The 14,285-nt window shown below is 47.7% G+C and overlaps 1 protein-coding gene across 2 annotated transcripts in view; it reads right to left on the bottom strand.

Annotated features, from left to right (window-relative positions):
• WDR90 (WD repeat domain 90) overlaps nt 1-14,285 on the bottom strand; it is a 47,265-nt gene that overhangs the window by 17,468 nt on the left and 15,512 nt on the right. For both annotated transcript variants that reach the window (XM_056536474.1, XM_056536473.1), the window contains exons 8-26: nt 13,395-13,504; nt 13,124-13,309; nt 9,922-9,981; nt 9,759-9,827; nt 8,972-9,082; nt 8,749-8,894; nt 8,606-8,663; nt 7,244-7,362; nt 6,883-7,044; nt 6,674-6,804; nt 6,253-6,369; nt 5,933-6,168; nt 5,719-5,858; nt 4,605-4,735; nt 3,355-3,485; nt 965-1,126; nt 690-818; nt 450-583; nt 147-223 (exon numbers count right to left, since the gene is read on the bottom strand). In XM_056536474.1, the coding sequence (XP_056392449.1) occupies nt 147-223; nt 450-583; nt 690-818; nt 965-1,126; nt 3,355-3,485; nt 4,605-4,735; nt 5,719-5,858; nt 5,933-6,168; nt 6,253-6,369; nt 6,674-6,804; nt 6,883-7,044; nt 7,244-7,362; nt 8,606-8,663; nt 8,749-8,894; nt 8,972-9,082; nt 9,759-9,827; nt 9,922-9,981; nt 13,124-13,309; nt 13,395-13,504 (2,409 nt within the window). The remainder of the gene's footprint in view (nt 1-146; nt 224-449; nt 584-689; nt 819-964; nt 1,127-3,354; nt 3,486-4,604; nt 4,736-5,718; nt 5,859-5,932; nt 6,169-6,252; nt 6,370-6,673; nt 6,805-6,882; nt 7,045-7,243; nt 7,363-8,605; nt 8,664-8,748; nt 8,895-8,971; nt 9,083-9,758; nt 9,828-9,921; nt 9,982-13,123; nt 13,310-13,394; nt 13,505-14,285) is intronic.

The following is a 14,285-nucleotide window of genomic DNA, read 5'->3' as shown; positions in this document are numbered from 1 at the left end:
TGTAGCAAACCCTGCAGCTATATGAGCAGGTCTGGAGTAATAAATGTTTGCATTCACTGACAGCAAGCAGAGACCTCAACACCTGTGAGAAAAGCAAATTAGGAAAGACCCCAATAACCTATTACACTTACTAATAACCTACTTACCGACGCTGGAATGGAGAGATAGGGGCAAACGTCCCCTCATGCTGGACTGCCGGATAGCGGGCAGACACCCTGCAGAGCTGCAGATAGGAAATGAATATGATAGGAAGTAAATCTGATAACAGGCAGTGAATAGAGCAGTGTTTCCCAACCAGGGTGCCTTCAGCTGTTGCAAAACTACAACTCCCAGCATGCCTGGACAGCCTTCGGCTGTCCGGGCATGCTGGGAGTTGTAGTTTTGCAACAATTGGAGGTACCCCGGTTGGGAGATACTGAAATAGAGGTAGCATGTTGTTTTATCTCTACCTGAGATTTGGCATACTAGAGTCGGGAGCTGCTTCAAAGTCCCAAATAAAAATGGCGTCTCCGGCGGTGATCACATGCTGCTGATCCGGGGAGAACTCTGCTTGCTGAATGGGTTCGGAGTGTCCGATGAACACCTGAAGAGCAGGACATAGTAAAATGGACACGACGGATCATGGGTGTAAGAGAGGCAAGAGGGTGCCCGCATGTAGTCCAAAAAGTGTCACTGCATCACAAAGTTACCTGTGGGCGCATGTTTCCCGCCAGACCGTGATCCCACACTTTGATGATCCGGTCCCCAGTGGTCAGCAAGTATCGGTTATCTTCACTCACCGCCAGCGAGGAGCAGGATTCTTTGTGCACATGTGTGGCCTGGAGGGGTAAACAAGGAGATTTTTTAACACTTACCATAAAATCTCTTTCTCGAAGGATCCATTGGGGGACACAGACCGTGTCTGTCTGTTACCACCAGATGGCAGCAGAGAGGATGATACTGTATACATGGAGCATACACCCACCTCCTTAGTCAGCCGCCCAGTACTGGGGTCCAGCCACAGGATCTTGTTTCCAGATGTGGACACCAGCAGGTGGTACGGGCGAAGGGGACTGAAAGTGAGTGCCAGGGCACGGTCCAGTCTGGTGCTGTCCAGGTCCAGTATACTGACATCCACCCGCAGGAGCTGGAAAACACCACAAGAAAACTGTGCTCAACAGCAGCGCTTCCTTAAAGGGGCAGAAGACCCTCCTTCTCTACTATGTCTATATACCTTAATATGAAAAGTGTGGCATCCCCCTTAACCCCTTAAGGACTCAGCCCATTTTGGCCTTAAGGACTCAGACAATTTAATTTTTACGTTTTCATTTTTTCCTCCTCGCCTTCTAAAAATCATAACTCTTTTATATTTTCATCCACAGACTAGTATGAGGGCTTGTTTTTTGCGCGACCAGTCGTCCTTTGTAATGACATCACTCATTATATCATAAAATGTATGGCGCAACCAAAAAACACTATTTTTGTGGGGAAATTAAAATGAAAAACGCAATTTTGCTAATTTTGGAAGATTTCGTTTTCACGCCGTACAATTTATGGTAAAAATGACGTGTGTTCTTTATTCTGAGGGTCAATACGATTAAAATGATACCCATTATTATATACTTTTATATTATTGTTGCGCTTAAAAAAAAAAATCTAACTTTTTAACCAAATTAGTACGTTTATAATCCCTTTATTTTGATGACCACTAACTTTTTTATTTTTCCGTATAAGCGGCGGTATGGGGGCTCTTTTTTTGCGCCATGATCTGTACTTTTTTTTGATACAACATTTGCATATAAAAAACTTAATACATTTTTTATAATTTTTTTTTAATAAAATGTATTAAAAAAGTAGCAATTTTGGACTTTTTTTTTTTTCCGTTCACGCCGTTCACCGTACGGGATCATTAACATTTTATTTTAATAGTTCGGACATTTACGCACGCGGCGATACCAAATATGTCTATTAAAAAAAAAAAATTTACGCTTTTTGGGGGTAAAATAGGAAAAAACGGACGTTTTACTTTTTTATTGGGGGAGGGGATTTTTCACTTTTTTTTTACTTTTACATTTTTTTTTTACACTTGAATAGTCCCCATAGGGGACTATTCATAGCAATACCATGATTGCTAATACTGATCTGTTCTATGTATAGGACATAGAACAGATCAGTATTATCGGTTATCTCCTGCTCTGGTCTGCTCGATCACAGACCAGAGCAGGAGACGCCGGGAGACGCACGGAGGAAGGTGAGGGGACCTCCGTGCGGCGTTCTGAATGATCAGATCCCCGCAGCAGCAGCAGCGCGGGCGATCCGATCATTCATTCAAATCGCACACTGCCACAGATGCCGGGATCTGTATTGATCCCGGCACCTGAGGGGTTAATGGCGGACGCCCGCGAGATCGCGGGCGTCGGCCATTGCCGGCGGGTCCCTGGCTGCGACCAGCAGCCGGGATCAGCCGCGCATGACACGGGCATCGCTCCGATGCCCGCGGTTATGCACAGGACGTAAATGTACGTCCTGGTGCGTTAAGTACCATCGCACCAGGACGTACATTAACGTCCTGCGTCCTTAAGGGGTTAAAAGGGGTTCTCCAGTGGAAAACTTTTTTTTTTTTTAATCAACTGGTGCCAGAAAGTTAAACAGATTTGTAAATTACTTCTATTAAAAAATCTTAATCCTTCCAGTACTTTTTAGGGGCTGTATACTACAGAGGAAATGCTTTTCTTTTTCGGATTTCTCTTCTGTCATGACCACAGTGCTCCCTCCTGACCTCATTTTAGGAACTGTCCAGAGTAGGAGAAATTCCCCATAGCAAACACATGCTGCTCTGGACAGTTCCTAAAATGGACAGCTGAGGTCAGCAGAGAGCACTGTGGTTGTGAAAGAAGAGAAATCCAAAAAGAAAAGCATTTCCTCTGTAGTATACAGCCCCTAAAAAGTACTGGAAGGGTAAAGATTTTTTTAATAGAAGTAATTTACAAATCTGTTTAGTTTTCTGGCACCAGTTGATTTAAAAAAAAAACAATCAAAAACAAAACAAAAAAACAGTTTTCCACGGGGAGTACCCCTTTAAAAGGGTAGTCCAGTACGAGCTCTGTATTTCGGATTCTCCCATAGAGAAGCATGGAGGGTGCGTGACGGCCACCGCTTCATGCGGTGGTCGACACAGCTATGTGCATGGGGAGAGCTGGGGTGTCAGGCAGGAGACCGCAGGGGGTCCAACCTGAGGATAGCGGATAAGTTGTTCAGTACTGGAGTACCCCTTTAAAATTTTCTAAACAGATGACATTAAACAGGTTCCACATCGCAATGGGGTCATGATATTCGAGATATTGATCTGTTCTCTGCTCACAGCTGCCGGATTACCTCATCTAAGGAGCGTCCGTCCATGACGGTCACCGTGTATTCCGTAGGTCCGACGAAGGCCAAGAGACGCCCATCCCTGCTGAGGCACAAAGCCCCGGGCCCCTGCTCTGACTTCTTACACACCACGTTACCTGTGCGGGAGAAAAAACAGAACTGAGCATTCTAAAATCTGAGGATCTTGCAGTTTTATGTGACAGCAAAATATTTCGTGGACCTACAGAGGTTGCAAAACTACAACTCCCAGGATGCCCGGACTGCAAAACGCCTAATGTTGGGAGTTGTAGTTTTGTAACATTCGGAGGTTTACAGTTTGGAGACCACTGGTCTTCGCTGGTACATTGTACAAGTTAGGGCTGCACTATATATATCGCAATCAAATAGCATTTTTTGCCAATTGCAATATGGTCCCCCCCCCCCCCCCCCGGAAAATGTGCGATTACCTGCGGCCGCGTATCATATAACGCACGCAGGTTGTGGGCTGTTGCCGAAATTTAAATGTTAAGTCAGTGTTTTCCTACCAGGGTGCATCCAGCTGTTGCCAAACTACAATTCCCAGCATGCCCGGACAGCCAAAGGCTGTCCGGGCATGCTGGGAACTGTAGTTTTGCAACAGCTGCAGGTGCTCTGGTTGGGAAACACTGTCCTAAGTAATAATAGGAACGAGGGGGGAACAAAAAAACCTGACACTCACCTTGCCCTGGTCCCCTTAGGTCTGCCGGAGCTCCAATTCTCCTCTGTGCAGTCTATGGTATCATCCCTGTGCTCAGCTGCATGTTCCAGGACCTTCCCTGCTCAGCCAATCAATGGACACAGTGGTGTCATGTGTCAGGCCAGCGATTGCCTGAGCAAAAATGTCCTGTAAATCCCATTAGAGATCAGACTGCATGGAAGAGAACAGGATCTGCAACAAGGGAAGGGGGGATATGACAAATGACAAGGGGGAGATGTGAAATGGGGGTGTGGACATGAAATGGGGGAATGTGAAATTGGAGGATAGAAATGAAATGGGGGAGATTGGACATGAAATTGGGGGATTTCACCTTTTGGTAATTATATTGCAATCACAATATTTACTAATCACAATTGCACATTTTGCCCAAATCGTGCAGCCCTAGTACAAGTTCATCTCATGTATAAGATGATCTGTAAAATTTCAGATCTCTCTGTGGACACTGAACAGAGGGAACAGAAGACACCACGGGGCACCTTGGAATTACAAGATTACAATACAGACATCTTCCCGCACTCACCGAGCACCCGCACCACATGCTGCTCCCTGTGCCCAATGCTGTATAGGGCCAGCGATCCTGCCGAGCAAGCGCTATACATAAGTCGTCCATCTGGAGAGAAGAGAAGGCCAGTGATGTCTCCTCTGTGCTGCCTGTGAGGAGAAGAGAGTCAGAAGGATCCCATATACTCAATATATATACATATATATATATATATATATATATATATATATATGCCGTATTTATCGGGGTATACCACGCACCGGCCTATAACACGCACCCTCATTTTACCACGGATATTTGGGTAAAAAAAGTTTTTTACCCAAATATCCATGAAAAAATGAGGGTGCGTGTGTGCGCGTGTATACCCCGATATACCCCCAGGAAAGGCAAGGGGAGAGAGGCCGTCGCTGCCCGCTTCTCTCCCCCTGCCTTTCCTGGGGTCTAGAGCGCTGCTGTCGGCCCTTCTCACCCCCTGGTTATCGGCGCCGCTGCCCGTTCTGTCCCCCTATCGGTGCCGGCGCCGATAGCCAGGGGGAGAGAAGCGGCGCCGACAGCCAGGGGGAGAGAAGGGGCAGCGGCACCCATTGCCGGCGCCGCTGCCCCGTTGCCTCCCCCATCCCCGGTGGCATAATTACCTGAGTCCGGTCCGCGCTGCTCCGCTGCTCCAGGCCTCCGTCGTGCGTCTCCAGCGTCGTTGCTATGCGCCGCGCCGTTCAGCGCATAGCAATGACGCCGGGGACGCACGACGGAGGCCTGGAGCAGCGGAGCAGCGCGGACCGGACTCAGGTAATTATGCCCCTGGCTGTCGGCGCCGCTTCTCTCCCCCTGGCTATCGGCGCCGGCACCGATAGTCAGGGGGACAGAACGGGCAGCGGCGCCGATAACCAGGGGGTGAAAAGGGCCGACAGCAGCGCTCTAGACCCCAGGAAAGGCAGGGGGAGAGAAGCGGGCAGCGACGGCCTCTCTCCCACTGCCTTTCCCGGGGTGTATCGGCGTATAACACGCACACAGACTTTAGGCTAAAAATTTTAGCCTAAAAAGTGCGTGTTATACGCCGATAAATACGATATATATATATATATATATATATATATATATATATGACAGGCATGTGTCCCCTCCCTGCACTCACTTGTGTTCCGCTTGCAGAGCTGTCGCTGCCACATCAAAATAGCGGAGCACCCCGCTGCTGAAGCCACAGGCCAGGGACTGATGGACGGGGTGGAAGACCACGGTGCATGGAGTCTCCTTGTTGGCTGTGAAGTCATACAACTGAAAAGACTAATGTGTAAGTATGGCCGATACACGGTGGGGGCAGCGATGTTACTGAAGCAGTGTGACTGTACCTGCTGCAGGGAGGACATATCCCAGATACGGATGGTTTTATCACTGGACACTGTAGCAAGCTGAGGGTAAGAGGGGTGAATGGAGAAGGCAAGCAGGGAGTCTGTGTGAGAACGCATCAGGGTCTGGTATCCTCGGGAAGGAACATCCAAGACTCCAAGCTCCCCACTCCTAGTACAGGACAAGACCTGCAGACCCTCCGGACTGATGGACACACAGCTCACCGGACCCTCATGTTCTGCAGGGAAATCATGTATGGCAAGTGTCAGGCATGGAACCTACCAGATCAGTCAATGGTACAATACAACCTCCAGTAACTCACCGGCCTCCAGGAAGACACAAGAAAAGTCCAAGGGCCACAGCCGCAGGTAGCCGTCCTCTGATCCAGTGGCGCAGTAGGTGGCAGAAACACAGAGACTGTTTATTGCAATGCCAGGTCCTAAGAAAATAAGAGACACGTGTGACAGTGGAGGAGAGGATAACTGTGTGATGACCATAAGCTGCGCATTGATATGGTGGGATCGTCTCTTTTGGGCCTCTTACTCAGGGTTTCCCCAACCAGGGTGCCTTCAGCTGTTGCAAAACTACAACAGCCAGCATACTCGGACAGCCATTGGCTGGTTGGGAAACACTGCTCTTACTGATCAGTGGCCACATCCTTGAATACATGAATAACTAGGATAATCCGATTCATGATGCATAATACACAATATGTCCGTTCCTGCACTACATGGTGGTCTTACCGGAATTGAAGGTCATTTTCTCCCGGCTTTCACCATGTTGGGACGGAGCTGGCTGCAGGCGGCGCACATTACGCAGTGCCACGTTCTTGTAGTCTATCTCCAGGATGTGCCCGCTGCGGCTACAGACGTAACTAAGAGAACAGAGGAGATGTGAGCTACAAGTCCTGGTATAAGGCAGCTGCCATGGTCAGTCCAAGACGTCTACTTACAGTGTCCGCTCCTCAAGTTCTCGCTCAGGACTGTGTGCAACCTCGAATGCCAGGTCTGTGAACTCCAGGTTGTGATACTCCCCTAAATTAACTGGGCAGGAGCGAAGTGCCCCGCTGCGTACCCTCCATAATCGAACATTGTCCCTGCCACATGACACCATCCTGCAGAGAATAGACAGGTCATAGGACAACATGAATAAGGGGAGAGAATCATGTAGTCTTAAAAGAGCGCAGATTGAGCTCAGACAGAGGGCATCCTTCATTCAAAATATCACCAAGGGGGGTCTACATCACATGAGGGGTCTGCGAGGGTATAACATAGGCATAATCAAAAACAATGCATCATCAATACACTACAGACCTTGTGTCATCAAAAAAGGCAATCTTCATAGTCTGGATATCTACATCTGAATGAGCCTTCGCCAGGACGACCACCTCACCACCACGGCTAGCCTGAGACGTGTTCCACACAACCACCATCTGTGGAGAAAAAGCTATAAAGAACAACGTGTACATACATTACATTACTTATCCTGCATTATACTCCAGAGCTGTACTCACTATTCTGCTGGTGAGGTCACTGTGTACATACATTACTTATCCTGTACTGATCCCGAGTTATATCCTGTATTATACTCCAGAGCTGTACTCACTATTCTGCTGGTGAGGTCACTGTGTACATACATTACATTACTTATCCTGTACTGATCCTGAGTTATATCCTGTATTATACTCCAGAGCTGTACTCACTATTCTGCTGGTGAGGTCACTGTGTACATACATTACATGACTTATCCTGTACTGATCCTGAGTTATATCCTGTATTATACTCCAGAGCTGTACTCACTATTCTGCTGGTGAGGTCACTGTGTACATACATTACTTATCCTGTACTGATCCTGAGTTATATCCTGTATTATACTCCAGAGCTGTACTCACTATTCTGCTGGTGAGGTCACTGTGTACATACATTACATTACTTATCCTGTACTGATCCTGAGTTATATCCTGTATTATACTCCAGAGCTGTACTCACTATTCTGCTGGTGAGGTCACTGTGTGCATACATTACATTACTTATCCTGTACTGATCCTGAGTTATATCCTGTATTATACTCCAGAGCTGTACTCACTATTCTGCTGGTGAGGTCACTGTGTACATACACTACATTACTTATCCTGTACTGATCCTGAGTTATATCCTGTATTATACTCCAGAGCTGTACTCACTATTCTGCTGGTGTGGTCACTGTGTACTGATCCTGAGTTATATCCTGTATTATACTCCAGAGCTGTACTCACTATTCTGCTGGTGTGGTCACTGTGTACATACATTACATTACTTATCCTGTACTGATCCTGAGTTATATCCTGTATTATACTCCAGAGCTGTACTCACTATTCTGCTGGTGTGATCAATGTGTACTGATCCTGAGTTATATCCTGTATTATACTCCAGAGCTGTACTCACTATTCTGCTGGTGTGGTCACTGTATACATACATTACATTACTTATCCTGTACTGATCCTGAGTTATATCCTGTATTATACTCCAGAGCTGTACTCACTATTCTGCTGGTGAGGTCACTGTGTACATACATTACATTACTTATCCTGTACTGATCCTGAGTTATATCCTGTATTATACTCCAGAGCTGTACTCACTATTCTACTGGTGGAGTAACGATATTATATTATATACACACAGTACGATCTCACTCACATTTTTTCCATGTCCATCTTTCCCGACTCCACATAGAACTGAGCCGCTGTGGGAGAAGCTGAAAGAGACACTAACTATTAGAATCTCTGCCCAAGGATGAGTGGGTTTCCCCCTTAAATCAGAGCAATATCTCTATTTCTGACCTGAGAGAAGACACTGAGTTGGCGTGCGTTTTGAACATGGCCAGACAGCTTCCTTTCTCAAAGTCCCAGAGGCGCACCATGCTCAGGGTGCCAGTCTGTGCGGAGGCTAGGAGGGTGCAGCTGCCATTGAATGCCAGCGCTGCCACCTGTAAGAATAGCAGAGCTGTATTAGCAGAGACGAGGTGCAGTCACTGCCCTCAGGGGGAGATTACCCAAACATTACCTTGTCAGTGTGACCCAGGAAGAAGCGCTGCTCCCCACTCTCTACGTCCAACACCACGATCACAGCGTGACAAGGAAAGACCACCGAGCACCCAGCACGAGTCCACAGAGCCTGCAACACACATGGTGGGAGTATGATGGACAGGACACTACAGAAGACGATGGGAGTAGCAGTGATACGGACAGGACACTACAGAAGACGATGGGAGTAGCAGTGATACGGACAGGACACTACAGAAGACGATGGGAGTAGCAGTGATACGGACAGGACACTACAGAAGACGATGGGAGTAGCAGTGATACGGACAGGACACTACAGAAGACGATGGGAGTAGCAGTGATACGGACAGGACACTACAGAAGACGATGGGAGTAGCAGTGATACGGACAGGACACTACAGAAGACGATGGGAGTAGCAGTGATACGGACAGGACACTACAGAAGACGATGGGAGTAGCAGTGATACGGACAGGACACTACAGAAGACGATGGGAGTAGCAGTGATATGGACAGGACACTACAGAAGACGATGGGAGTAGCAGTTATATGGACAGGACACTACAGAAGATGATGGGAGTAGCAGTGATACGGACAGGACACTACAGAAGACGATGGGAGTAGCAGTGATATGGACAGGAGACTACAGAAGACGATGGGAGTAGCAGTGATATGGACAGGACACTACAGAAGACGATGGGAGTAGCAGTGATATGGACAGGACACTACAGAAGATGATGGGAGTAGCAGTGATATGGACAGGACACTGCAGGAGTATTACTGGTCTTACACAGCGTTCTGTGCATCCTCCAAAGCCGATGATTTTTCTCAGTTTCAGGATTGGATCAGGCAGAAGTTTCTGGAGGATGAAACAAATAAAAATGGAGGCCACCATAATACCACCTTCCCACCTACAGCCAGTGCAGTGCACACTGTGCCCCTCTAGAGCTCACCTTGCCCTCCTCGGGTTCTGCAGATAAGGTCACTGGTCTGTGGAATGTGGTGCAGACGACCTGTGATACAAAGAATAAAGAATAAATGGCAGCAAGGTGTAGGCCCCTCCGTGTGCCTGACAACAGGGCATCAATGAGCAGTATTATGGTGGATATGGACAAAATGATGTCATCAGTAAGTAGCAGTGGGGTGGAGACAGTATGATGTCATCAGTAAGTAGCAATTGGGTGGAGACAGTATGAGGTCATCAGTGAGTAGCAGTGGGGTGGAGACAGTATGAGGTCATCAGTAAGTAGCAATTGGGTGGAGACAGTATGAGATCATCAGTGAATAGCAGTGGGGTGGTGACAGTATGATGTCATCAGTGAGTAACAGTGGGGTGGAGACAGTATGATGTCATCAGTGAGTAGCAGTGGGGTGGAGACAGTATGATGTCATCAGTGAGTAACAGTGAGGTGGAGACAGTATGAGGTCATCAGTGAGTAGCAGTGAGGTGGAGATAGTATGATGTCATCAGTGAGTAGCAGTGGGGTGGTGACAGTATGATGTCATCAGTGAGTAGCAGTGGGGTGGAGACAGTATGAGGTCATCAGTAAGTAGCAGTGGGGTGGAGACAGTATGAGATCATCAGTAAGTAGCAGTGAGGTGGAGACAGTATGAGGTCATCAGTAAGTAGCAGTGGGGTGGAGACAGTATGATGTCATCAGTGAGTAGCAGTGGGGTGGAGACAGTATGATGTCATCAGTGAGTAGCAGTGGGGTGGAGACAGTATGAGGTCATCAGTGAGTAGCAGTGGGGTGGAGACAGTATGATGTCATCAGTGAGTAGCAGTGGGGTGGAGACAGTATGATGTCATCAGTGAGTAGCAGTGGGGTGGAGACAGTATGATGTCATCAGTGAGTAGCAGAGGGGTGGAGACAGTATGAGGTCATCAGTGAGTAACAGTGGGGTGGAACAGTAGGAGGTCATCAGTGAGTAGCAGTAGGGTGGAGACAGTATGAGGTCATCAGTGAGTAGCAGTGGGGTGGAGACAGTATGAGGTCATCAGTGAGTAGCAGTGGGGTGGAGACAGTATGATGTCATCAGTGAGTAGCAGTGGGGTGGAGACAGTATGATGTCATCAGTGAGTAGCAGTGGGGTGGAGACAGTATGATGTCATCAGTGAGTAGCAGAGGGGTGGAGACAGTATGAGGTCATCAGTGAGTAACAGTGGGGTGGAACAGTAGGAGGTCATCAGTGAGTAGCAGTAGGGTGGAGACAGTATGAGGTCATCAGTGAGTAGCAGTGGGGTGGAGACAGTATGATGTCATCAGTGAGTAGCAGTGGGGTGGAGACAGTATGAGGTCATCAGTAAGTAGCAGTGGGGTGGAGACAGTATGATGTCATCAGTGAGTAGCAGTGGGGTTGAGACAGTATGAGGTCATCAGTAAGTAGCAATTGGGTGGAGACAGTATGAGGTCATCAGTGAGTAGCAGTGGGGTGGAGACAGTATGATGTCATCAGTGAGTAGCAGAGGGGTGGAGACAGTATGAGGTCATCAGTGAGTAAGGCTGGGTTCACACTACGTTTTGTCCCATACGGGAGCGCATACGGCAGGAGGGAGCTAAAACCTCGCGCTCCCGTATGTGACCGTATGCGCTCCCGTATGTCATTCATTTCAATGAGCCGACCGGAGTGAAACGTTCGGTCGGCTCATTTTTGCGCCGTATGCGCTTTTACAACCGGACCTAAAACTGTGGTCAACCACGGTTTTAGGTCCGGTTGTAAAAGCGCATACGGCGCAAAAATGAGCCGACCGGACCGAACGTTTCACTCCGGTCGGCTCATTGAAATGAATGACATAAGGGAGCGCATACGGTCACATACGGGAGCGCGAGGTTTTAGCTCCCCCCTGCCGTATGCGCTCCCGTATGGGACAAAACGTAGTGTGAACCCAGCCTAACAGTGGGGTGGAACAGTAGGAGGTCATCAGTGAGTAGCGGTGGGGTGGAGACAGTATGATGTCATCAGTGAGTAGCAGTGGGGTGGAGACAGTATGAGGTCATCAGTAAGTAGCAGTGGGGTGGAGACAGTATGAGGTCATCAGTAAGTAGCAGTGGGGTGGAGACAGTATGAGGTCATCAGTAAGTAGCAGTGGGGTGGAGACAGTATGAGGTCATCAGTAAGTAGCAGTGGGGTGGAGACAGTATGAGGTCATCAGTAAGTAGCAGTGGGGTGGAGACAATATGAGGTCATCAGTAAGTAGCAGTGGGGTGGAGATAGTATGAGGTCATCAGTGAGTAGCAGTGGGGTGGTGACAGTATGATGTCATCAGTGAGTAGCAGTGGGGTGGAGACAGTATGATGTCATCAGTGAGTAGCAGTGGGGTGGAGACAGTATGAGGTCATCAGTGAGTAGCAGTGGGGTGGAGACAGTATGAGGTCATCAGTAAGTAGCAGTGGGGTGGAAACAGTATGATGTCATCAGTGAGTAGCAGTGGGGTGGAGACAGTATGAGGTCATCAGTAAGTAGCAGTGGGGTGGAGACAGTATGATGTCATCAGTAAGTAGCAGTGGGGTGGAGACAGTATGATGTCATCAGTGAGTAGCAGTGGGGTGGAGACAGTATGATGTCATCAGTGAGTAGCAGTGGGGTGGAGATAGTATGAGGTCATCAGTAAGTAGCAGTAGGGTGGAGACAGTATGATGTCATCAGTGAGTAGCAGTAGGGTGGAGACAGTATGAGGACATCAGTGAGTAGCAGTAGGCTGGAGACAGTATGAGGTCATCAGTAAGTAGCAGTAGGGTGGAGACAGTATGATGTCATCAGTGAGTAGCAGTAGGGTGGAGACAGTATGAGGACATCAGTGAGTAGCAGTGGGGTGGAGACAGTATTATGTCATCAGTGAGTAGCAGTAGGGTGGAGACAGTATGAGGTCATCAGTAAGTAGCAGTAGGGTGGAGACAGTATGATGTCATCAGTGAGTAGCAGTAGGGTGGAGACAGTATGAGGACATCAGTAAGTAGCAGTAGGGTGGAGACAGTATGATGTCATCAGTGAGTAGCAGTAGGGTGGAGACAGTATGAGGACATCAGTGAGTAGCAGTAGGCTGGAGACAGTATGAGGTCATCAGTAAGTAGCAGTGGGGTGGAGGCAGTATGATGTCATGTAGCAGTGAGGTGAAGACTGACAGTATGAAGTCATCAGTGACCCCCGACTCACCTTTTTATGGTCAGCGTTATGTCTGTGGATGGTGAGTTCCCTCCCTCTGTGTGCGTATACATGGACCCCGCCATCGTCCTCCTCTCCTGTTGTGCTCTCTCCCTCAGTGTCCTCTTCCGGTCTACTGTTTACAGACAGGTAGCACTCAGGGACGGAGTTGACTTGTAGGGGATTATGGCGAGGAAGCTGACAGAGAGGGAATTAAATAAGTGATAATGGAGACAAGCAATTGACGGAAGGATGGAGCGGAAACATGGACGGAACGTCTTACCGGTCTAGGTGTTGTGATCTGCTGGATGAGAGAGACTCTGTCCTGAACGGGTTTACTGACGGTGACAGTGCGAGGCTGATCCCGTGCAGGACTGGGGGATGGAGGAGCGCCTGTGAATCACACAAGAAAGAAGAGAGGTAAAACCCAGACACGGGCTAAAATCCATGTCACAGTCCTGGCTATTATAGGGAACAGTCAGCAAGCTTGTGGATACACCGCTAACAGCGCAGATTCTATAATACAGGATGGATTTAGTTTTCCTTCAGATGAACCTACAGAACCTGGTGGAAGGAGAACACTTCTAAGGCTCCCTTCACACTATAAAATTCACCCGTTTATAATGTTCCGTCATGAAAACCCTTAAAATCGTCCGTTAAAGGGCCGTTACAAAATCCCATTAGAGTCTATGGGATTTCTACATTATCCGTTTTTACCCGTCTTAGGCCATTATGCATGCACTATTTCTCCATTATTAATAACGGGCAAGGACGGGTAAAAACGGATAATGTAACAATCCCATAGACTATAATGGGATTTTGTAATGGCCGTTTAGTGGCCGATTTTAAGGGTTTTCTTAACGGAACATTATAATGGGTCTTTAAAATGGATGAATTTATAGTGTGAAAGGGGCGTAAGAAGGCAAACTACCAGACCAAGCTCTGAAAAGACAGCGAACAAGAAGACATTACCTGTGTAAGGTATCCATCTGTAAGAAATAACTGGTGTACAGTAACCAAATGGACAAGGGAACATAACCGAAGACACTGAACCTGCATTATATGAAGATCAGTGCAGGATAAGTGAATATATATATATATATATATATATATATATATAGTGATTCAGGTGATGTAGATTCATTCTATATGTAAACTGTAAGAGATGTGCATT

This window comes from Hyla sarda, chromosome 8 (genome assembly GCF_029499605.1).
Source record: "Hyla sarda isolate aHylSar1 chromosome 8, aHylSar1.hap1, whole genome shotgun sequence".
Classification (NCBI taxonomy): domain Eukaryota; kingdom Metazoa; phylum Chordata; class Amphibia; order Anura; family Hylidae; genus Hyla; species Hyla sarda.
Note: the sequence above shows the minus strand (reverse complement) of the source record. Positions and strands in the feature narration are given on the sequence as shown.